The sequence below is a fragment of the Phycodurus eques genome, chromosome 3 (genome assembly GCF_024500275.1).
Source record: "Phycodurus eques isolate BA_2022a chromosome 3, UOR_Pequ_1.1, whole genome shotgun sequence".
Taxonomy (NCBI): domain Eukaryota; kingdom Metazoa; phylum Chordata; class Actinopteri; order Syngnathiformes; family Syngnathidae; genus Phycodurus; species Phycodurus eques.
Window position 1 is genome coordinate 4,614,844 of NC_084527.1, and position 21,852 is coordinate 4,636,695.

The window sequence follows — 21,852 nt, forward strand, 5'->3', positions numbered from 1 at the left end:
CATGCAGTGGAACCCCAGAAACTAATCACTATAACTGTGAATTACACAAACCTGGACAGGCAGCAAGATGTATTTGTTGTCTTTTAGGTTGTCTTCTACAGCATCATTAAAGTTTGGATAGCGAACGCGAGGGCATTCCAGCCCTGGGAACAGGTCTGAGATCAGTCCAAGGAACAGCGGTACATCCTCAAATATAAATTTTGGCAGATTCATATCCCTCAAAGCTCGCATCAAGACCACATCCTACAGAGAAAGGAGGGAACCTCTTAAAAAGCTATTGTTGCATAGAATGCTCATCTTTTGTTTGAAATAACAGTAACCACTGCATAAAACTGCAAATAATGTAATCAAGGAAAACAACATATTCATACAATCCTCTGGAGGAAGTTGAAATTCTTAAGAAATAATTAAAGCTTGTTCAAGGACACATTCTGTGAATATTTTTTGAAATGATAAGACTTAATGATGATTTTACCTCGGTTATGTCTGGTGAGCCTCTTTTCAGTTCTCCTGCCATCACGAGGACAGATTTCAAAGCTCGCAGGCCAAAGTCGTAATGAGACTGCTTGGACAGCTGCTCTCGAGCCAACTTATAGAGTACAGTCATCTTCTTTGCAAGGACCTGAATTTTAAAAAAAAGTGGGCAGAGGTCTTTAGTTCTTGAGGAGCATATGTGTTAAGTTGCTGTCTTGATATACATGCAAATAGTGGGACAGAAATGTGATCAAATTAGTCAATTCATCCATACTCAAGACTCACTTCCTATTCACTTGGTTTGCCATATCATTTGCCATTTTAAGTGATGTGTTATGTTCTGTTATTTTTATTGTACTGCTTCATCTCTTTTGACTATGTTTGCACAGTGACCTTACGTTACCTTGGCCATTAGGAATCCCTCAGAAAAGAGCATGATCTCACAAATTTGTTGCAAGTCAGGCACAATGACCACCACAGGCCTGAAGAGAGCTTTGACGGATTCGGGCAGCTCTGTGCGCCCTGCATAGCCGGGGTTCATGGTGATGAAGATCCCAATTCGGCTATCCAGGGTAATCTCATGACCTTCAAACTGATGTCCAAAACGACAAGGTGGGAGTTGGCGAAAGTACATGACAACAATTTTTAAAAATAAAAATCATAATGTATGGTAATTATGTAGCAAAGACTTGCATTAAATATTTTAAGGTACAGCATGAGAGCATTGCGAATGGTTTGGATTTGGGAAGAGATCACTGAAAGGACTGAGGCATCAATACGGTTGAATTCATCAAAGCAGCCCCAAGCTCCGCATTGACACAGGCCAGACAAGATTTTCCCAACAGCCTGCACAAGGAAGAGGATGATTAAGGAAAACACATCAAAAATCTGTAAGCGGATGCAATTGGATTTACATAAGGCAAAACAATCGTCTCTAGTGATTGCCAGATTAGTTTCTCACCATGTAGTCCATGCCTTCACCACAGTTGGTAACCACACAGAGCAGGCCCAAAGCTTTGGCCAGATCTTTGGTGGACTCTGTCTTTCCAGTACCAGCTGGTCCAGCAGGAGCTCCACCCAGGAACATGGAGAGAGCCTTCACCACAAATACACACCCATACCAAGAAATTAAGAACTGTTTGTTTGCTTGAAGTGTTGCAACTGTTCACAAACCTGTGTGATCGTGAGATAGATCCTGTCTGTCAGGGGAGTTATAACCAATCGACCGTTCAACCCCATGTATTCGTAGCCGTAACTAAAAGATGCACTACACTGGCGCACAAAAAGATTGTCTTCATCCTGGACCCAGTAGAATCTTAATTGGCTTTCCCACTCGAACTCCTCAGCATCTGTTATACTGCAGAGAGCATCACAAGATTCAAGTTCACCTTGACACATACATGAAAAAGGTTGTAATAGTTGACAGTGGCAGTAGCAGGACCATACATTATGAGAGCTGTACCTGTTCAAGACAAAGCTGTCGACAATATCTCTTGCATGGACATCTATGATAAGGACAGTGTTGATCTTCCGTCTGTCATTTGTCTTCATAGGTTGCGTTATACGTGTTACCAACTCATCAATCTGCTGGTGCATTTTTGTCGCATAGTTCTTTAGGGCATATTTTTCTCCTTTTTTCAAGTTGCTAAAAACATCCTCCACCTCCCATGTCCACCACACTTGATTTGTAGCCAGTACCACCATGCCCTGGAACAGCAACATCCAGTCCACCCTGAGTGACAAGGAGACTCATGGTGGGAAAGGTTTTACTACTCATAGACAGGGATAAAATGCTCACAATCTACACACACCTGCCTCTGTCCTCACAATAGCGAAAGATTGCTTCCTTAGTGATGAGTCGATTAGTTCTCCTCATCTCATGTAAAACCCCTGTCATCCATTCCTCCACCCTTCCTTTGATTTGGACGGGCTTTTGAAACTCCATCACTTCCCCCTCAGCAGACACCATGGCTCCTGCTGCTGTCTCCCCGCTGCTCTCCGAGTCAAACCGCAGTGATGCGATATTATCATACATCTTGTGGAATAAGGTGGTGACAGGGTGGAACAGGTTTCTCATACCGTATTTGATTACACACCTTAACAAATCATACCAGGGCAGGTTCAGTCATACTTTGAATGACAATGCTCTTCCACTCGTACCTTTATCATATGTTCCTGCACACAATCATGGTGACTACTCCCCAAAATGCTGAGCAGTTCATCATCAGAGATGAAGAAGAAACGTGGGAATGCATCCCGCTTCGAATCTAAGTAGTCGTTGAGACTCTTCTGGCACCTCTCTAGGTTCTCACTGAGGGTCTGCAGGTCCATTAGCCGGTTAGGAATCACGCAACAACGCTTAATATTTGGGTTGACCTGTGCGTCATTCATTATCTACACACAACCAAAAAAAAAAATAATAAAATAAAATAAATAAAAAAATAAATTGTATACCATTCACAGTTCAGTGGTTAATTCTACAACCCCAATTCCAATAAAGTTGGGACGTTGTGTTAAACATAAAAAAAGAATACAATGATTAGCAAATCATGCTCAACCTATATTTAATTGAATACACTACAAAGACAAGATATTTAATGTTCAATCTGATAAACTTGATTGTTTTTTAACAAATAATCATTAACTTAAACTTTTATGGCTGCAATACGTTCCAAAAAAGCTGGGACAGGTGGTAAAAAAGACTGAGAAAGGTGAGGAATGCTCATCAAACACCTGGTTGGAACATCCCACAGGTGAACAGGCTAATTGGGAACAGGTGGGTGCCATGATTGGGTATAAAAGGAGCTTCCCTGAATTGCTCAGTCATTCACAAGCAAAGACGGGGTAAGGTTCACCTCTTTGTGAACATCTACGGTCCATAATATCATCAAAAGGTCCAGAGAATCTGGAGAAATCACTGCAAGGAAACGGCAAGGCCGAAAACCAACATTAAATGCCCATGACCTTCGATCCCTCAGGCGGCACTGCATCAAAAACCGACATCAACGTGTAAAGGATATCACCACATGGGCACAGGAACACTTCGGAGAACCAATGTCAGTAAATACAGTTCGGCGCTACATCCGTAAGTGAAACTCTACTATGCAAACCAAAAGCCATTTATCAACAACACCCAGAAACGCCGCCGGCTTCTCTGGGCCCGAGCTCATCTAAGATGGACTGATGCAAAGTGGAAAAGTGTTATGTGGTCCGACAAGTCCACATTTCAAATTGTTTTTGGACATTGTGTCCTCCGTGCCAAAGAGGAAAAGAACCAGCCGGACTGTTATGGATGCAAAGTTCAAAAGCCAGCATCTGTGATGGTATGGGGCTGTGTTAGTGCCAATGGCATGGGTAACTTACACATCTGTGAATGCACCATTAACGCGGAAAAGTACATACAGGTTTTGGAAACATATACTGCCATCCAAGCAACGTCTTTTTCATGGACGCCCCTGCTTATTACAGCAAGACAATGCCAAACCGCATTCTGCACGTGTTACAATAGCATGGCTTCGTAGTAAAAGAGTGCGAGTACTAGACTGGCCTGGCTGCAGACCTGTCTCCCATTGAAAATGTGTGGAGTAAAATACGACAACAGAGACCCCGGACTGTTGAACAGCTGAAGCTGTACATCAAGCAAGAATGGGAAAGAGTTCCACCTACAAAGCTTCAACAATTAGTGTCCTCAGTTTCCAGACGTTTATTGAATGTTGTAAAAAGAAAAGGTGATGTAACACAGCGGTAAACATGCCCCCTGTCCCAGTTTTTTTGGAACGTGTTGCAGCCATACAATTCTAAGTTAATGATTATTTGATAAAAACAATAAAGCTTTTGAACATTAAATATCTTGTTTTTGTAGTGTATTCAATTAAATATAGGTCGAACGTGATCTTCAAATCATTAAGTTTAACACAACGTCTCAACTTCATTGGAATTGGGGTTGTATTAATGTTAGGAAAACGCAACACTCACTTCTTTAAACTTTTTGTCAATGATGTCAAATTTTTTGGCTTCCTCTGGTAACTGTGAGGAAATATCACCACCAATGAATATGCTCTCCAAGTACATCCATTTCCGTTGTACCAGCAACCAAACCTGTGTCAGATATTTTTTTATTTAAAACATTTATCGATCTAGCGTTAATGGGAGATTAAGCCACAGTGTCTGACCTCTATGGTTTCACTGATAAGAGACAGGTCTTTCTCCCATTGTTGTATGGTGCCTAGGAAGGGTCCAACAAAACGACTGCCAGCCATGCTCTGCAAATTCATGGCATCGTTGTCCACAATCAACAGGATCTCATCCACTGCACCCAAGACAGCACACTGCTGATGGGGACCTTTACTATAGGGTTGTATAATGAATTGCATGTTTCCCCAGGTTTCTACCACCTCTTTCACACCCTGAGAGAGACATACAAATATTTATAGATCATCATCTATCTTTTAAAATCATTTGTCCAATTTTAATCCTTTAGCAAGAACAAGGCTTACCTTTTCAATACCAAGCTCTTTCGAAGCTGAAGTAACAATTTCACAGATGACATCGGCATATTTATGAAGCTCCATTGCAAACATGTTCTCAAGAGTGAAGGTGCTAGGGTTCATGTCAAAGCTCGTACCAGTCCGATCCATCAATTCCTTCCAGTGTCTGTTGGAAGAAATGTTTCAGTTTGGTTGTGGGTTATTAATTACATCTGATTCTGTGCATTTAACGTGTAATATATGTCATGTCAGTTTTTTGTTTTTCTGTCAATTGGCTCTTAACTGTGTTTTTTGTTTTGTTCCTTTTCAGTTGCACGGTGAGCTGGGTGGAGTGAGCAAGGACGCGCACCTGGAACGTATTGTTAATCAGCTCCCAGTCTTAAGCTCTGCCCCACACTACGAAGAAGCCACAGCATTCATCTTGTTTCCTTATTTGAGTCCCACTGCAGTCGTGTATTCTATTTGACTCCAGTGATAATTTTGGTACCACTCCCTGTTAGATACTCCCCATTTTTTTCCCACTTGTCCCATGAGGTTTTGGGGAACTGATCCAGGACCCTACAATCTCCTATACAGTGCAGCACGGTGGCTTGAGATTTAGTTGAATGATGCGTACACTCCAAAAAGGCAGTGAAAAATAACATCAAGTTCACACGTGAGGATTTCGAAGGCAATAAGTTGCCTTTTTTGGACCGTGATGTCCACATTGGAGACTACGGGGCCCTCCATGTTGGGGTTTCCAGAAAACCCATACACACTAACCAATGAAAAACAAACTGGACACTATCCATACCCTACAACAAAGAGCTGATAATGTTCCAACCAGTACAAAGGCCAAAGAGAAAGACCTGCCGGCTCAAATTGTTGTCTTGTGGTGGAACAAACACTATGAGTGATCAACCCAATATTGAGTTACTCCCAAACTGCACACAAATGACCTTTCCCCATCAAGGAATCAGTGTGTATGTAATGCCAAAATTTCCCTGTGTGATGAGAATCAGGGGGTCACAGTTCAAGTCGTGGAGCAGAAGAAAAATGAAAAAATAGAATAAAATGGCAACTAGTTGCTGGAGAAATACTAGTCTTTTCCTGATTGCTGTCAAGATGCCCTCATTGAGTAAGGCAACAATCCTAACTTTCAACCCTCGCTCAAGAGGTGCAGCCCTATTTGACCACCTCTTCACTCTTATCTCTCTTTCCATGCCTGCATTTGTGGTAACAAAAAAAAAAAAAAGTATATACAGCAGTGTAAATTGAATTTTACCTTCATGGATTAAAATAACCATAAATGAAAATTAAAATGGAGTTGAAATGAAGGGGGTGTAGCTGTCATAATAAACCCCTTCAAGTTTGGGGTACACTTGCACACTGACCTTTCTCTGAGGGCTTCATTCTTTAGATCCAACAAAAGAGGAAGTGAATCTCTGAATTCTTTCATTCTGCCCTCTAGGATGCAGGCCACACGTAGTGATCGCACATCTTTGGGCAACTTTTTCAAATCTTTGATAAATCCTTCAGTACCCTCCTGGAGCAAGAGGATATTTAAGTCTGCCCACAAGGTCTGAGACCACTTATTTTTTGTAGCCTGTGAAGCAAAATAAGGATCCACAGACATGAGGTGTGCCAGAATGTTGAGGGTTATCACAGGTTTTAAAATGAAAACCCTTTAATCCGACCTTTTGCTCCTGATAGATGTCATAAACCAGCCTGAAGCCATTCATGTCTTTTTGTATGCTGACAATCTCTGGATACACAGTGATGGGAAGGTCCAACAGTTTCTCAGCATTAGCAAGGTCCTGCCGTCCCTCCACCGCCTTGGTAAGCTCAGCTTCATATGACTCCATTTTTGATAGGCCTGGAAGGAAAAGAGACCAATGCTATTTCCTTGAAGAATATACAAAATATTATTGTGATGGTTACAGACACATTTCCAAATACCTTGATCTAAATCCTCTCCAACAGCTCCAGGACCATCCATATTAAAGTTTCCAACAAAGATGGACAAACTCTGCTGAAACTCTTCAGTCATCCCCTTGGTAGTCTTTGATAATGGAATTGTAACCGTAAATGTACATTTTGGTAGTGGCTGAGGTGAAAATATGCAATTGCAGTAGGTTCTAACCTCTTTAAATGATATCTTGACATGTGTTAAACTCCGATCCACTCGTTTGGATTCTGCAAATAGCTCACTCCAAATCTGGTTAATATTTTCCATTAGTTCTTTTTCCTCCTCTACAACCTACACATAGGGGGCAAACTCAGGAAGTGCAAAATTTGAAACATAGTGATCATGAAATTGTAAGATTTAAAAAGCCCTGAACTACAGTACCTCCACTTTGTACATAGCCAGTGTTCTGTATCTTTCTTGAATATCTGTGATGCTTAATGTCACATTTAAAGACATGTCTCGAATGTCTGAGATAGTCCCAAGGACATTCTTCAAGTTATCAAAAGTATCAGGACTCTGTTTAAGCTTCTCTGAGAGTTGCTGTTGAACACACGACATAAGATAGGAACTTTACCTGCTGTACATTAGTAAGAAGGTACCAAAGTTAGTCAAATGAGTCATATTTGGTGAAGCATAAATGCACATTACCATGAGTTCATCTTTCAAGTTGAAGAGTTCTTCTTTAGCTGATTTGTTGAGCAAAATCCCCAGTGAACTGATCCAGGACTCTGCAATCTCCTGCACAGTGCGGCCCAGTGGCTCGAGGTTTAGTTGAATGATGTGTACATTTTTAAAAAGAGACTCCAGTACTACCCTCTGATTTATTTGAGCATAGAACTGCAGCCTCTGATCATACATAACACATGATGGGTTTGCCTCAGCAAACTTTTCACAGACTGTGGCATTGTCCTTTTCCCAAAGAGGCCGGTACTGTTTCCAGTGGTTGAGGTACTGGTCTACAGAAAGCATCAACTGCTGAATATTCTGGGATACAGCAAGGGCACTTTCATTGATTTGAGGATGATAACAAACTTCCTCGAAGAAGCTAAAAGTCACAAAATCATCACCGCTGACTTGTTGTGGAGGGCACTCAATGCAGCTTCCACTCATCCAACGCACAAACTCCTGGAACAGAAACATGGGTGTGGATCAGGCCACGCAGCTATTATTATAACAGCACACTTAAGTGTAAAATGTCCAATGGTTCACAGAAGAGGAAATAATGGTCCTACTTTGGTGCTCTCGACACACTCTCTGACACACTGTATAAGTATTCGGGAGATCTCATTTGTTTTGGGCTGCAACAAAATTTTGGGGGGAGAAAGGATGGCATCAACACGGAAGAGAGGGGTGCTCCCCATCAGCACAACATTGAAAGCCTTGATGTTCCTAAACGTGAAAATTAACAGAATGTTTGTTGCAGAGAACAAGCCACCTGTCGGACGATCGTTCAAATACAATGATTGAAATGAGAATGTTACATGTTCAATAATTGTTATAATACTTGTTACAGCTCACTGGATATTACCTCACCACCATGTTAATGAGAGCATCGTGCACCTTCTGCTCCCAGTATGCATAGTAACTTGACATACTGTTGGACTTGCCAGTGTTCGTTTCCAAGATCAAGTGTTCTACCTTAGAGATGACTGGTCCAATGTCAGCGTATTTGCTTCTTAACAAATTTACTGTCTTGATCCGTTCTCGATCAATACATTCATAAAACTCCCTGACACCTGAAAAAAAATGTGTATGACGACAATCACTATGATTTATGGCATTTGATTAAAACGTTTTAATTAAACATACTTGGTAAAAGGTCTGTCTTATATGGAGCTGGGCATTTCAGCAGATCTGCCATCATTATGGATTTCAACTTGGCTTCAATATCGAGCTCGTTGTTCTGTATTTGATTAACAACTGACTCAAACTTTGAGAGCTCTGGGTTGCCATTGTTGATGAAATCTGCAATTGCTAAATTCAAACATACAAACAGAAGTCTCATCCCATCTAGAACGTACATGTATGAAATCATCGAAACATTTTAGCACCATACCCAAGGAGTTCCAGTTCAGTCTTTTGCATCCCGGAAATAACACCGTTTCCACTCTTTTGATGTTTTGAGACAACATGGCAATTTTTGCATCACTCAGACTATCAACTGTAGAGTTGTAACGGCTGACAAGCTTGTGTAGTTCTTCACTGTACCTAAAGCAAATGTGAAATGCGGAGGTTAAAGTGATGTGCGTTTTTGTGGTGTGTTCTTGTCTTTGGTAAGTCTGACTACCTTATAAAGTTGGACTCCTGTAGAGTCACGTTTCGAGCCACCTCGGACATGGAGAAAGACATTGAAATCAAGTTTTTTGTTTCTGCAATTGCTGTCATGATCTCTTGTGGAAAGTTTAAACGGTATCGCCTATCCCTTTGTCCCTTGATGTCAGGTTTGGCTGGGACGGCCTTAAAATTAGAAGGAAAAAAAACAGTAGAGGAAAAAAAAAAATCTGTATTATTTGCCCTGTATTTGTGAGAATATACAATCAAGTCTATACATACCAACTCTCGTTGGTTTTCCTTCGAAATTATGACCAAGATGTTTTTTCTCATTAACAATGGCAAGTTGTGTTCAATATCAGCTATCCATGACTTATACTTCTTCACTCCATAGTCACTTATTTTTTTTGCCATTTCCAAGTATTTGTTTTTCGCCTGAGCAAAATACAAAAATGTCCAAAAATAATTTTTACCATGTCAAACATCTGATAGTTCTCTGCGCCTAAATGCATACACATGCGCCAATACAATTGTGAAAAAGTGCAGTCACTTACTAATTTGCCCATTTCACTATCCAATAAATCTGGCATGGTCAGGAGAGGAAGCATGCCACCTTTTATGCGCTGAAAAAGGGAATGCGTCCACCTGACGCCTCCTGCCAGGGGAGGCTCATTCTTATTAATTTGTGGTTTATCTCTCTTTTCCTCAAATATTTCATTTATAGTGTCCACCTATAACAAAGACAAGTGACAAAATCCTTTGCCCTACGTGCAACATCTTCAGCATTGTTACTCAACACTACATTTCAACTTAGGTTTGACAGTGATTTCAGACAAACCTCTTTGCAATACTGAGCCAGAACGTCATTCGTCTTTTTCATCAAATGACTATTGATGGCTGGTCGAGAGCGAATGTCTTTGAATTTTACAAGCATTCCAAAGGCAGCAGTTGAGGAGCGCAGTGTCTTAAAGGACTGGTCAATAAAGGCGATGACCTCCCTCTCAATGGCCTGATCAAACACAAATACAAGGCTAAGAAAATCAACAATTAAATTGATAATGCTCTTTAATTTCAATGTAGAAGTATCTGACTCATTATATATTTCCAGAAATCAAGTAAAATGGCATCCTGAACTTACATAAACTGTACTGTTGAAGTTCTGCATAATGATTTTCCAGCTGCTAATCTTACAACTACTGAAAGGATCAAAAGTGGCTTCCTCAAAAGGCACGATGAGGTTGTCCACTTTGACCTGCATTTCATCAAAACGTTTTGGATCCCAGGTTACACTTTTTACTTCCCGGCTGAAGATGTTGTAAAACTCTTCCAAATTCTGTGCACACAAAGAAACAATACATTGAATATCGAGCTTCTTTACGATTTGTCATGTGCTGAGTCCTGATGCAGCAGGTGACAATGTGTGAATATGCAAGATCACTGACATGCAAAACATTGGACAAGTCCTGGCAGATGGCAGCCATGTAATCAGTTTTCTCAAAGAGCTTTCTTCTATCAAACTCCCAGCGTTTACCAGTGCCTCCTTGTTCAATTTCAGCGCGCACTTCGTAGTAAGAGGACTTCCACAATTCCAGAACTTGCCTGGCATCATCCACCTTGGATTTGGCCACCTCTCTCTCATCTCTGCCAAAGACACACAAACAGAGTGTCATGACACAGCACTGGCGACACTTAATATCCATCCAACCATTTTCTTCAACTCATCGGGGTTCAGGTCATGTGGGCAGCAGCTGAAGCAGGGTAGCCCAGACTTCCCTCTCCCCAACCACTTCGTGCAGCTCTTCCAGGGGGATCCCGAGGCATTCCCAGGCCAGCCAGGAGACAAAGTCTCTCCGTCGTGTCTTGGTTTGTCCCTGGGTTCTCCTTCTGGTGGGACGTGCCCGGAACACCTCACCAGGGAGGCATCCAGGGGGAGGGGTGGGGTGAGGACCGTCCCCTGTCATCTACTGGGGTGCACCCCAACGTACAGGCATTGAGCCGTGGGGCAATAAGTAAACCCACACCTGCTTGGAGTCTCTCACCGTAGGCAACTCCAAAGTAGAGTCCAACCTCTCTCAAGAAGATTGGTACGAAAGCACAAGCTGTGTTTTGAGAGAAGCCTTGCACACCAGCTCAGGCTTTTTCCCTGCCAGAAAGGGCCTACAGCTAGCTTCTGTAGCTGGGGATCGGGCCACCAAGGCCTTAGGCCACCACCCTGCTCACACTGCACCCGACCCCGTTGGCCCTTCGCACAGGTGGTGAGCCCATGGGAAGGGGGACCCACGCTGCCTCTTCGGGCTGTGCCCGGCCAGCCCCCATGGGTGCAGACCCAGCCACCAGGCGCTCGCCATCCTGCCCCACCTCCAGGTCTGGCTCCAGAGGGGTGCCCGGGTGACTCGCGTCCGAGCAAGGGAAAATGTCCAAAAATGTTACTATTATAGAGGGTCTTTGAGCTGTGCTTTTTCTGGTCCCTCACCTAAGATCTGCTTGCAATAGGTGACCCTGCCAGGGACAAAAAGCCCCAGACAACTTAGCTTCTAGGACCATTGGGACACACAAACCCCTTCACCACAATAAGGTGACGGCTCAAGAAGGGGGGCAACACTTAAATTTACACTACCGGTCAAAAGAAACAGAACACCCCAATTTTTCCAGCTTTTGTTTTTAAATGAAATTTATACAGTTCAAGTTCTCATTTGACTTCAATATGAAAGCACAGAACAAATAACTATTCAAGTTGCAGAAGAAATCAGGAATCATTCTACAAAACGAAAATGCATTCAAAACCTTTGATTCAAAGTAGCCACCTTGAGCAAATATGACAGCTGAACACATTTGTGGCATTTTTGCTAAAATGGAAATCAAATATTCTTCCGAAGGTTCTTCCCAACTCTGTTGGGAAAGTTCCCATAAATGTGTGACACTTGTAGGTTGTGTTGCTTTCATTCTTTTCTCCAGTTTCAAGTTAAAGACTGGAGGCTTATTGTATAATTCTGATTCATTACTTTTCAGTTGTGGGTAACCTTGCTGATTTTTTTTCAACCTCTGGAATGTCACCATTTATCTTAGTCTGTACCATTTCAAGGTAAACTTGCACTGCCTGTACATTTTGAGGGTAATGAATTCACATCAAATACAAAAAAATAAAAATGGGAAAAAAATGTTCTTCATGTTCTTTTTACCAGCAGTTTAAGTTTAATTGAAAATCCACCTACTTGAACAGCACATGGATATCAATGACTTGAGCCACACGCTCAGACAGTTGCCAAACAATGCGCTCCATCAAAGGGACCATGCGATCATTCCTGTTATAGTGGCAGGAGATTAACCACACAACTTGTAGGCTGTTCATCAGAGGTGGGATGGTCTCCAGAATCACACTAAAGTTTGCTCCTGTAGCCAGATTCTACAAGACAAAACACTTCTATCAATAAAGGTTCAGCTGTCCACTTTATGAAAGACGTTAACATCTACCAAATTTGGGTCAAATATATTGCTCACCATGAAATGTCTTTCCAGCGTTTTGAGGAAGCGTACATTTTCATCTGCCTCCAAAGAGTATTTAACAAGTTTAGTCACTGAAGCCTCCATAGTGGGAATCACAACTGCTTGTGCTTTGGTCAATACCAGCAAAATCTTCTTTACCACAGGTTGATTAAGCTTGGCTGTCAGAGCACTCAGGATCGAGGAACGCTCCTGCCAAAAAATTATTTCTGCCATCGGACTTGGTGTCTGTGGCTTCTTCTGTTCTTGCTCCTCAATAAGAGTGTTAAGCTGAGTCTGCCAGTTCGTCACACAATGCTGCAGCTCCTCTACCAGCTCTAAATTGATCATCAGTATATTGACATCTGGCTCCATGTCTAGCTCGGGGATGTGCAGTGCAATCTCATCTGCAATAAAAAGGTTACTTGGTTAATCAAAAGAGGATTTAGTCTGTGGCCAGAGGTTTATATACACTCGCCAGGGAAATGGAAGCTTTGCTTTGGATTTCAGTTATTTATAAATACCCACTAAAATAGTTACCGACATGAATTTTTGCTCGGCAGCTTTCATGGGAATGCCCTTTTCCGCCATTTAATATAACTGACGGTAGGATATGGTATATAGAAATGATACATAGTTTTCAAACTTTTATAAATAAAAATCTGAAAAATGTGGTGTAAATTAATCTTCAGCCCTGCTTTGTCAGTATGTTGTTGAGTCACCTTTTGCAGTAATTACAGCTCCAAGTCTTTTGGGATATGTTTCTACTAGCTTTGCACATCTATATTCTTGACATTTTTGCCTATTCGTCTTTGCAAAATAGCTCAGCCAGATTGGATGGAGAGAGTCTGTGAACAGCAATTGTTAAGTCTCCCAACAGATGCTCAATGGGATTTAGGTCTGGATTTTAACTGGGCCATCGTAACACTTGAATATTCGTTGATCTAAACTTTTTCCATTGTAGCTCTGGCTTTATGTTTATGGTCATGGTAAATGAACTTCCTTCCCAGTCTCAAGTGTTTTGCAGTCCCCCAACAAGGTTTTCTTCCAGGATTTCCCTGTATTTTCAGATGTGGACAAAATTGTTTGTACCCCTCTATTAATGAAAGAAAACCCCACAGTGGTCACAGAAATACATTTAATCTGACAAAAGTAAAAATAACTGAAAGAAAAATGAAAAAGAGACAAGCATGGTAAAGGTAAAGGCTATAAGACCATCTCCAAGCAGCTTGATGTTCCTGTGACTACAGATGCGCATATCGTTCAGAAATTTAAGATCCACAGGACTATAGTCAACCTCCCTGATCCCGTCGATGCGCTTCACAATTATATACTACTGTGTCTTGGTTTATCACATAAAATCTCAGCAAAATACATTTAAGTTTGTCATTGTCAGGTCACAAAATGTGAAAATGTTTAAGAGGTAATAATACTTTTTCAAGGCACTCTATGTGATGAACAAACCTTGAGCTTTAAGCTGTTGAATAGTTGTGTTGACCACTTCCAAGAACTTGTGCGTGCTGTTAAGTAACTCATCCCGAATAGCTGCGTGATCACTTGGCTTGGTTGGAGTCTCTTTACCATCACTGGCCTCTTCATTGGGAGAAGCTTCTTCAGCCGGAGGAGAAGCTTCTTCAGCCGGAGGAGAAGCTTCTTCAGCCGGAGGAGAAGCTTCTTCAGCCGGAGGAGAAGCTTCTTCAGCCTGAGGAGAAGCTTCTTCAGCCTGACAGTCTACCTTAGTTATCTTCATCTGATGTGCAGTCATTAATGGAATATAGATCTGAAAAGAAATACAATGGCAACCCAAGTTGTGGATTCTCTTAGTAGGTAATACATGCACCAACACCTCATGGGGTTGGTTGTGTTAGCAAGATTGGCAAAAATTAAATAACTAATAATGAACTCATTGCATTTTGTGGGTGGCTAGATAATCACCTGCAAAATATCCATGGTTGGAATGGTTTGTGCTTATTTGTAGCAGGATTAGGTTCAACCAGGGGCGATTCTAGGAACAGAGGTTTATGGGTGCTGAATTTCACTCTTTTGTACATTTTGACACAATTTCATTCCCACTTTTTGTTGTTAAAATATTACATTTCATCCAAGTAGTGTACGGCTATGTACTTTACTGGATTGTTTAAAGAGGACATACAGTAAAAATAAAAATAATGATCTCTCAAATTTTAGGGGTGCTGAGATTCACTTTAAGCACCCCCCAAAATGGGCAAGAAACAGTAAGCGGCTCAGCCTAAACTTCCTGGATAGTCATTTCCTTGGTGTGAACAATCCTTTAACTTTTGATGTGGATCTGGATAAAGTTTTTATATTTTTCTTCTTTTTAAAATCTATCAAATTAGGCTGGTTTGGTCTTAGTGGAGGTCTATACGCTACTGAGTGTCATTCTATAGACAGCAAAAATAAAATGCAACATTTGTTTTGAGGTTGAAAGATGTGAGATGACCTCCATGCAAACAAAATCCTTCTCTCGTTCAAATCTGGTTAGTAGTACTATTTCTTATTAGTGAGCACTGCAGTAATACAATAGTAAATGCAGCCACCTGACATGTCGGACATAAACATGTTTGTTAGAGGCCAAAAGTATAGTGGGTTCACTGCAAGAGGTTACATTACATGTGCAACGGCTATGGCATATTACACAGTGAAAGTGTCTTGAGTTCTGATACCCCAAAAATGCTCATGTGAAGCTTCAGTTAGCTTAATTTTAGTACAAATGTGTGCTTTTCAACAGAACATTTTTTAGTGAAGCAGAATGGTGACTTAGTGGTTCGCTTAAGAGTCAGCAGGTATGGGTTAGAATCTCCGTTGGACCATCTCTGTGTAGCGTTTGCAGGTCTCCCCATGCTTGCGTTTCTTTTCTCTGAGTGATCAAGTTTATCCTTATACTACTCACAGAAAGTTACACTATAACCTTTAACTTAATTCAGCCTTCTCTAAATTTGCACACATCCAACTGTTCAATGTTTCAGTACTTTTTTGTACAACTTACTGTTTTCTAACAACAGCAAAATTCACCACAGGCGTTTGATCCATGACTCGACAAACACGTTTTGAAGGACGCCCACTTGTATGCCTTTCTGTGACTCTTCCAGTCTCTCTGTTGCAACCTGCTGATGACACCATTATGACATTCTAAGCGTTGTGGCCACCGAGCTCTAAATACATCCGGTTGGAAGGCTCGCAATGGCTAAGGTGCTGTTGATCAATTGTTAGGTGTCATCTTGATCTCATGTTGTTAAAATGTGAACAGCATACTGACGAGGACTGTTTAAATAACAATTCTAATTAAACCATGAAATGTATTGGTCGATTCATGGATGAAAGACCAATTGTGAATTTTGCCTTTGTTAGCATGAAGACAAATTCGAATTGTGGACAGTGTCCTTTGTGATTGCTGCGACGTTCACTTACATGAACAAGTTTTTTCTGCAGTGATTTCAGGGTGTATTCGTTACTCCTGAAAATCTCCACGGGACTCGGCGACGAGTATTCGCCCTCATCCGTTTCAGGTGACTGATCATTGAATTCTAAACATAAGAGTGTCAAAGTTAAGAAGAGTTTGGAGCTTCTTGTTTGATATTACATGGACGTTGGAAAGAAACTCACCCTCTTCGTCTAAAAGAATTTGGGAGCCCGACTCGTCAGGATCCTCGGGATTCGAATTCGAGTCTTCTTGTTGGTTCTCCTCCATTTTTCAACACCGCTACGCTAGTAAACCTCCGCAATAATTCGCCAATTATATCATGTACAACCCACCACTTTATTGTAAATACCGACATGTAAAAACAAAGCGAGCTTGTACAAAATGACCAACGGGAATTCTGTGCATAGACGTCGACAAACGAATCAATTTAAGTAGGCTACCTACCGTCGAGTGGCACAACTGACACAAGGTGACGCCAAAGTACGTGTAAGGTGACGCAAAAAGGCCCCCGACATTTGACTTTTCGTTTATTCAAGCAAACTTTATTTTGAGACAATTTACACACAGCGTTAAGACAAAACGAATGAACGGGGGGAATCATGTCGTTAGCCTAATAGCATAGTTGGCTATATGATTTTTAACCAACTGTCACAATATCAATAAATAAATAAAAAATTACCAATGTGCTTGCGAAAAAAAAAACAACATTATTATTATAATTTTATTTTTTGTACGTCTGCGTCATCCAGGTCACGGTAATCGCCAAAGGTTAAATAAATTCAACGAGATTCTTCTTGTGTGTCGTTTTGTCCAAAAACGTTCAAAACAGGCATTGGAAATGATGCTGTTAGGCTAACAATATGTATACACAATAAGTATCCCTAGGTAAAAACATTTTGAGGGTAATGAATTCACATCAGAATATAACTTTGCTTTTGTAAAACCAAATGTAAAATCTTATAAAGCAGCGCCTTGCACCATGGCCTGGGGAAGATGCCCAGGATCACAGGATCTTGCTTGTGCGTGTGTGAATTTCTGGTCTGTGTATACATGGCGTGTTCTATATGAAGTGAAGAGTAAAACTACCCCCCAAGGTAATAACTATTTGTTCTTCAAAATATACGACTATGTCACATAAGTGTCTCTTTAGTAATCCTCTATTACAGAAAGGAACTGTTCCAAGCTTGCCGGATTTGCCTCCAGGGAGTCCCAAGAACTGATGCAGCGAGGAAAAAGAAGACCAAGATGAGGCCTTTGGCCAAAGACTGAGAATGTGGCTCGCCTAAAAACAAAATGTCACTGTATGAGTTAAGCAAATCTAACCCAATGTGCACTTTAAACGTGGATACAATCACCTTAAGTAACACTAACACTACTTTTTTTTAATTAAATGGAACTGATCCTTGTTAACTGTACATGTACTGTCTCACTTCACCACAAACAAACAGCCATTATAAAATGATAAAATTGAACCATTATAAAATATTTAGTTTGTGCTCAAATGTATTTGTTGCATACATATTCTCTTATACAAAAAGTCCGGAAACCATTATATGGTGAAACCCTTACCAGTGTAATACTTGGTCAAGGGGAAGAACATCTGAGGCCAGCATACATCATTCCTGTCACAATCATACTCTGTGAAGTTTATCTGGAACCTGAGAAACAGAAACAGTTTAGCTGTGGCTACACAAGGAGTTTAGCACCATTAGTGTGTGACTGTGAAATGAATGACTAACGTGTGCAATTGTAAAGCGTCTATGAGTCCCTTAAGTGCTATAGTTGCATACATTATTATTACTGAACAGGATGATGGACAAAATGAGTTGACCTAGCATTTAAAATGAACTGCTGGAACTAGTATCAACATTTGTTCAGGGGGTTTTGCAGTTTGTGCAATTACCTGGTTTTGGGAGTTCCTATATGGATAGGAATGTCAATAAACGTAACTGATGAGGTGACATGGAACAACTGGGCCTCTGTGGGATCTGAACATGGAGATACATCACCTCCTCCGCAGTCTAATGTCCAAGTGGACAGCGTGGACCTAAAAATGTTCAACAACATGAAGAATTGGTCTTAACTCAATGTTATTTACAAGGTGCAACATGAATTCAATTTACTAACATACACACCAAACTTTAATAGCATGGATATTCCTTTGGGCATTTCCTTCAGCCATTCTAGTAACATAACTCCAAATGTGGATATGGATATGGGATGCAATCCCGCTGCATGAACCATCAACATCTCCCAATGAATTGCTTGAGTTCAAAACTAAAATTCAGTTCGAAAGACAGTAACACGGAAATGTAGTTCATTCAATGAGTTCATTAGTCATCCACAGATCTAACACATTCTACTACAAGACACTTAATCTTCATGCGTACTTACCACTTATTTTGACCCAATCTGCTTCTGTTTCAGAATTCGGGTTTCCACTGTTTGCAACATATGTGGCTGTGATCAAGTCTGCCTGTAGAGACGCAACGGTTTCTCTGGAGGAGACAAGTAACTCTATTTTGCTTGAGCACATGTACTGCAGCTTGATCTCTATTAAATCATGCTGAGCAACTCACCTGAGGAGATCACATTGGGTCAGGTTTTGTAGGCTGACAAGTAAATGACACCCTGACGTGGAATTCTCAGCGAACAGTACTGGTTGTTTCTCAGCGGTCAAACACAGCCCGTCACGCACTTCACAGCAGAATGAGGAGTTGGTTCTTTGTTAATTGATTTTACTAAAAATAATACTATAGACTATAGATGACTGACATTGTGATCGTATCACCTGGTTTCCAGAGATTGATTGATGTCCTCTGCACAGAGAAAGCATTCGTTTGTGTGCTCTCAATTCCGGCAATGATGGGCCTTCCCACCTGATAACCTGTCATCCCAGATGTGTGTTAACAAGGTACCGTAAGTCATCTTTGACAGAAACAAAACTCAAGAGGTTTTCTCAGGGTTAAGTGTGCTCACCTGGATTATTTGAGTTTGACTCGCTCGCATGTTCTCCAATCAGGAAATCAGCAGAATACCTCGTCGTTAACTCCACTACAAATAGAAATGGAATAGGAAACAAAGCCCAAATGAAAATAAAAGACCGGAATGCGTTAGGGGCACGTACCACTTCCTTTTAAAATGAATGTCCCGACAGAGCGTGTCAGGATGATTTTTGTGATTTGATTTCCTTTCCAGTAGAATGTGTAATCCAAAGCCAAGGTCACACTCTCACAAACCATGACCTGATCTGGAGAAAAATTTATCAATTAATCACAGAGTACACAAGCCAGTGTTTCAATGGTACAATGCATTTTAATATCTGTACCTGAATTAACAACTGCATTTGACAGCAAATGATTCAAATCCCTGACAATTTCTTCTCTTACTTCTACTGTGACATCACCTAGTGCAAAGAGAAATGATTTATTCAAACTGTAACGTTTACAGGCAACGTTGCAGTTTTCAAAGATGTAATATTTACCCCCTTGGCCATTGTTCACTTTCATGCTCAAGTCTGATGGCAGCGTTTGTAAAGGGAAAGCAGTTGGACAAGACCCCAGCAGGGTTACACATGTGAAACTGAAATTCTCCAAAAAGGCAACAGGAGCATTGTAAACACAGTGTCCAATGGCCATCTGTATGCAAAACATTGCAAATGTTTTAGTTAGCTTTGGCAACAGAAACACAAAAACACATCGTTGTCACTAGTAAACCGGAAATTACTAACCTGAGGAATGGTGAACAACTGATCATCCAGAGTAAAAATTGGATTTCCTTGTCTGTAAATATTAAAAACCGGTGCAGACAAAATAGGCATTTGGAAGGAAGGGCGAGGTTTTGTTATTCTGAACAAATGAAATGACAAAAATACAACCTGTAAATAATTTAGGCAATATATTACATGAGAAGAAATTAAACAAAGCAATTAAAGAATTTCCTACATGTTGTCTCCATGGTAGAAGAGCCCCAGGTATGGGTTGTTTTCAAGTGGAGAGATGACACACAGAAATGGAAACCAATCTGGGGAGTCCTCTCTCTGTGCAGAGCAGTGGTAGTCTGGAACTGGGGGGAGCTGCCCACCAAAGGGTCCAGTGAGGCAGTGAGACTGAAACAGCTTCAGTTCTTCAGCCGAACAGTCCTGTTGAAGTGAAGGCGAACGTGGCATCAAGGATAAAGAAAGAAGCATAACATATTAGTCGGTTTCCTCACAGGTACCTTGTCACAGCAACAGCGAATATCACATGTTCCGGAAGTGAGGTCACAAGGACAGGAGCCCAGAGGTTCGTACACTTGGTTTGGGATGACCGTTGGACTATCTACAACGGACAGGAGATTAACATACGGTGGAAAATTATGACTCTCTTTTAATGTAAGTGATCCGATTCAGTATAATTACCAGATCCGGCATTAGTAGAAATCAAATGTGCATAAATTTTGGCCTGGATCAACAATGATGCCTGAGCTGTGTTGCCCACACAGGCAGATATCTGCAGGCTCTCCAGGACACACAGTGGCTTTGGACAGCAGTCCGTTTCGTTTTCGCCACACAAATGCAGACTTTTATTCAGGTGCAAATGAACTCGCAGTGCATTCTGTGGAATCACAAATCAAACATGGGAGGGACATGGTACTTCAAAGTTCATTAAAATCACAAAGAATAACCTCAATTTCATCGCGTGTTTCGGTCTCGTCTTCATCTTTGCATGTGGTGACTACGCATTGCAGTTGAGAAGTTCAACTCATTTTCCTACCATTCCAACCTGTTCCTTTGTAACACTCCACTGTGTTTCCTCGGCTGCACACGATGGCGGGTCAATGCTTCCTGTCAAGAAACCAACAACCAACAAAATTGAGCACTTGCGTTTCTCCCTCAGTTTATAATGGAACTATTCAAGAACTTCTTGTTGTTGCTTGTACCTGTTACATTAGATGGGAATACAGCGCGCACGTTCAGAGAGACGTCTGTTATGTTTCCAAGTAAAAATGCTGTGATTCTCGGTCCAGTAGCAATAACGGACGATGGCTGGAAAACTGTTAACAATGACATGTCTGACTCAACAATCACTGGCTGTACATTTATAACATTAAATTGTCGCAGTGCACGTATGTAGTTACTCCCAACTCAGAAATGCCATTTTACTTACCAAGATTTTTGCTCTCGGCCCAACAAAACCGTAGGACAACTAGGAGAGCCAGCACCTTAGCCATTCTATCAAAGCACTTGTGAAGACGTTTAGGATTTGACCCGAGTCAAATCCTGATTAATCAAAAACATGTCTACACGACTGTGATAACAAAATGCAGTAACATCGGAGATTAAAGTTACTTTTGAAATTAGTGACGCTGTGCGCTGTTACTTACGACAACCCACTAAACACACGGTGACGTATATTATTAGGCGACTTTTGCATGATGGCGCGCTGCTACGGCGATTCGTCTGTTTATCTTTGTCAATCATGTATCAGTATATTTAAACATACATGTTAATACACGTTACCACAGTAGATAGAGAATTAACAGCAGAAATTGGATTTGGATGGATGACAACAAATGTCACCGCGCGATGAATTATATGTACATCCGGTTCCCAGCCTTTTTTTTTTCTTTCCGGTTCCAAAATGGCATTTAAAAAGGCAGTACAGCATACGAAAAGTCAATTTAAAGAACAGTAAATCTTCCCTTATTATTTTGCAGTTAGTCGTCAGTTACGTATATTTATACTGCTCGAGTTGACTTTACTTCAATAC

General features: G+C 41.1%; 2 protein-coding genes across 4 annotated transcripts in view; both read right to left on the reverse strand.

Moving 5' to 3' along the window:
• The window catches only part of LOC133399537 (dynein axonemal heavy chain 10-like), a 29,571-nt gene extending 15,146 nt beyond the window's left edge, over positions 1-14,425 (reverse strand). The window contains exons 1-31 of the mRNA XM_061671104.1: positions 14,125-14,425; positions 12,679-13,067; positions 12,393-12,583; positions 10,623-10,821; positions 10,319-10,513; positions 10,019-10,189; positions 9,735-9,911; positions 9,463-9,615; positions 9,197-9,366; positions 8,966-9,117; positions 8,719-8,883; positions 8,438-8,645; positions 8,142-8,298; positions 7,558-8,034; positions 7,291-7,449; positions 7,084-7,200; positions 6,900-7,002; positions 6,638-6,816; positions 6,335-6,546; positions 4,971-5,127; positions 4,647-4,880; positions 4,450-4,572; positions 2,635-2,868; positions 2,286-2,509; positions 1,937-2,206; positions 1,648-1,831; positions 1,436-1,570; positions 1,168-1,320; positions 878-1,066; positions 476-622; positions 52-243 (exon numbers count right to left, since the gene is read on the reverse strand). Coding sequence (XP_061527088.1) covers positions 52-243; positions 476-622; positions 878-1,066; positions 1,168-1,320; positions 1,436-1,570; positions 1,648-1,831; positions 1,937-2,206; positions 2,286-2,509; positions 2,635-2,868; positions 4,450-4,572; positions 4,647-4,880; positions 4,971-5,127; positions 6,335-6,546; positions 6,638-6,816; positions 6,900-7,002; positions 7,084-7,200; positions 7,291-7,449; positions 7,558-8,034; positions 8,142-8,298; positions 8,438-8,645; positions 8,719-8,883; positions 8,966-9,117; positions 9,197-9,366; positions 9,463-9,615; positions 9,735-9,911; positions 10,019-10,189; positions 10,319-10,513; positions 10,623-10,821; positions 12,393-12,583; positions 12,679-13,067; positions 14,125-14,425 — 6,117 coding nt within the window. The remainder of the gene's footprint in view (positions 1-51; positions 244-475; positions 623-877; positions 1,067-1,167; positions 1,321-1,435; positions 1,571-1,647; positions 1,832-1,936; positions 2,207-2,285; positions 2,510-2,634; positions 2,869-4,449; positions 4,573-4,646; positions 4,881-4,970; positions 5,128-6,334; positions 6,547-6,637; positions 6,817-6,899; positions 7,003-7,083; positions 7,201-7,290; positions 7,450-7,557; positions 8,035-8,141; positions 8,299-8,437; positions 8,646-8,718; positions 8,884-8,965; positions 9,118-9,196; positions 9,367-9,462; positions 9,616-9,734; positions 9,912-10,018; positions 10,190-10,318; positions 10,514-10,622; positions 10,822-12,392; positions 12,584-12,678; positions 13,068-14,124) is intronic.
• A 2,233-nt stretch (positions 14,426-16,658) lies between these two features.
• tctn2 (tectonic family member 2) lies at positions 16,659-21,709 on the reverse strand. 3 transcript variants are annotated; one of them, XM_061673301.1, is made up of 18 exons: positions 21,250-21,709; positions 21,023-21,136; positions 20,857-20,927; positions 20,502-20,697; positions 20,321-20,421; positions 20,047-20,243; positions 19,833-19,884; positions 19,587-19,740; positions 19,431-19,508; positions 19,230-19,352; positions 19,082-19,156; positions 18,894-18,989; positions 18,682-18,799; positions 18,497-18,600; positions 18,238-18,379; positions 18,006-18,149; positions 17,672-17,760; positions 16,659-17,384 (listed from the first exon to the last, which is right to left on the reverse strand). In XM_061673301.1, exons 1-18 carry the CDS (start codon positions 21,311-21,313, stop codon positions 17,263-17,265), a joined length of 2,040 nt encoding a protein of 679 aa, XP_061529285.1. In that variant the 5' UTR covers positions 21,314-21,709; the 3' UTR covers positions 16,659-17,262. The 3 variants fall into 3 exon arrangements, with proteins under 3 accessions (XP_061529285.1, XP_061529284.1, XP_061529286.1); XM_061673300.1 differs by having other exon boundaries at positions 19,833-19,950; XM_061673302.1 differs by lacking the exons at positions 16,659-17,384; positions 17,672-17,760; positions 18,238-18,379 and having other exon boundaries at positions 18,025-18,149; positions 19,833-19,950.
• Positions 21,710-21,852: the final 143 nt, after the last annotated feature.

Excerpts from the sequence above, each read along its gene's own strand:
- tctn2 (XM_061673300.1), bottom strand. The coding sequence starts at position 21,313 with ATGGCTAAGGTGCTGGCTCTCCTAGTTGTCCTACGGTTTTGTTGGGCC. Across the intron at positions 18,380-18,496 it reads AGATTGGGTCAAAATAAGTG|TTTTGAACTCAAGCAATTCA; the intron begins GTAAGTACGCAT and ends ACTGAATTTTAG. Across the intron at positions 18,150-18,237 it reads ATCCATGCTATTAAAGTTTG|GTCCACGCTGTCCACTTGGA; the intron begins GTGTGTATGTTA and ends GAACATTTTTAG.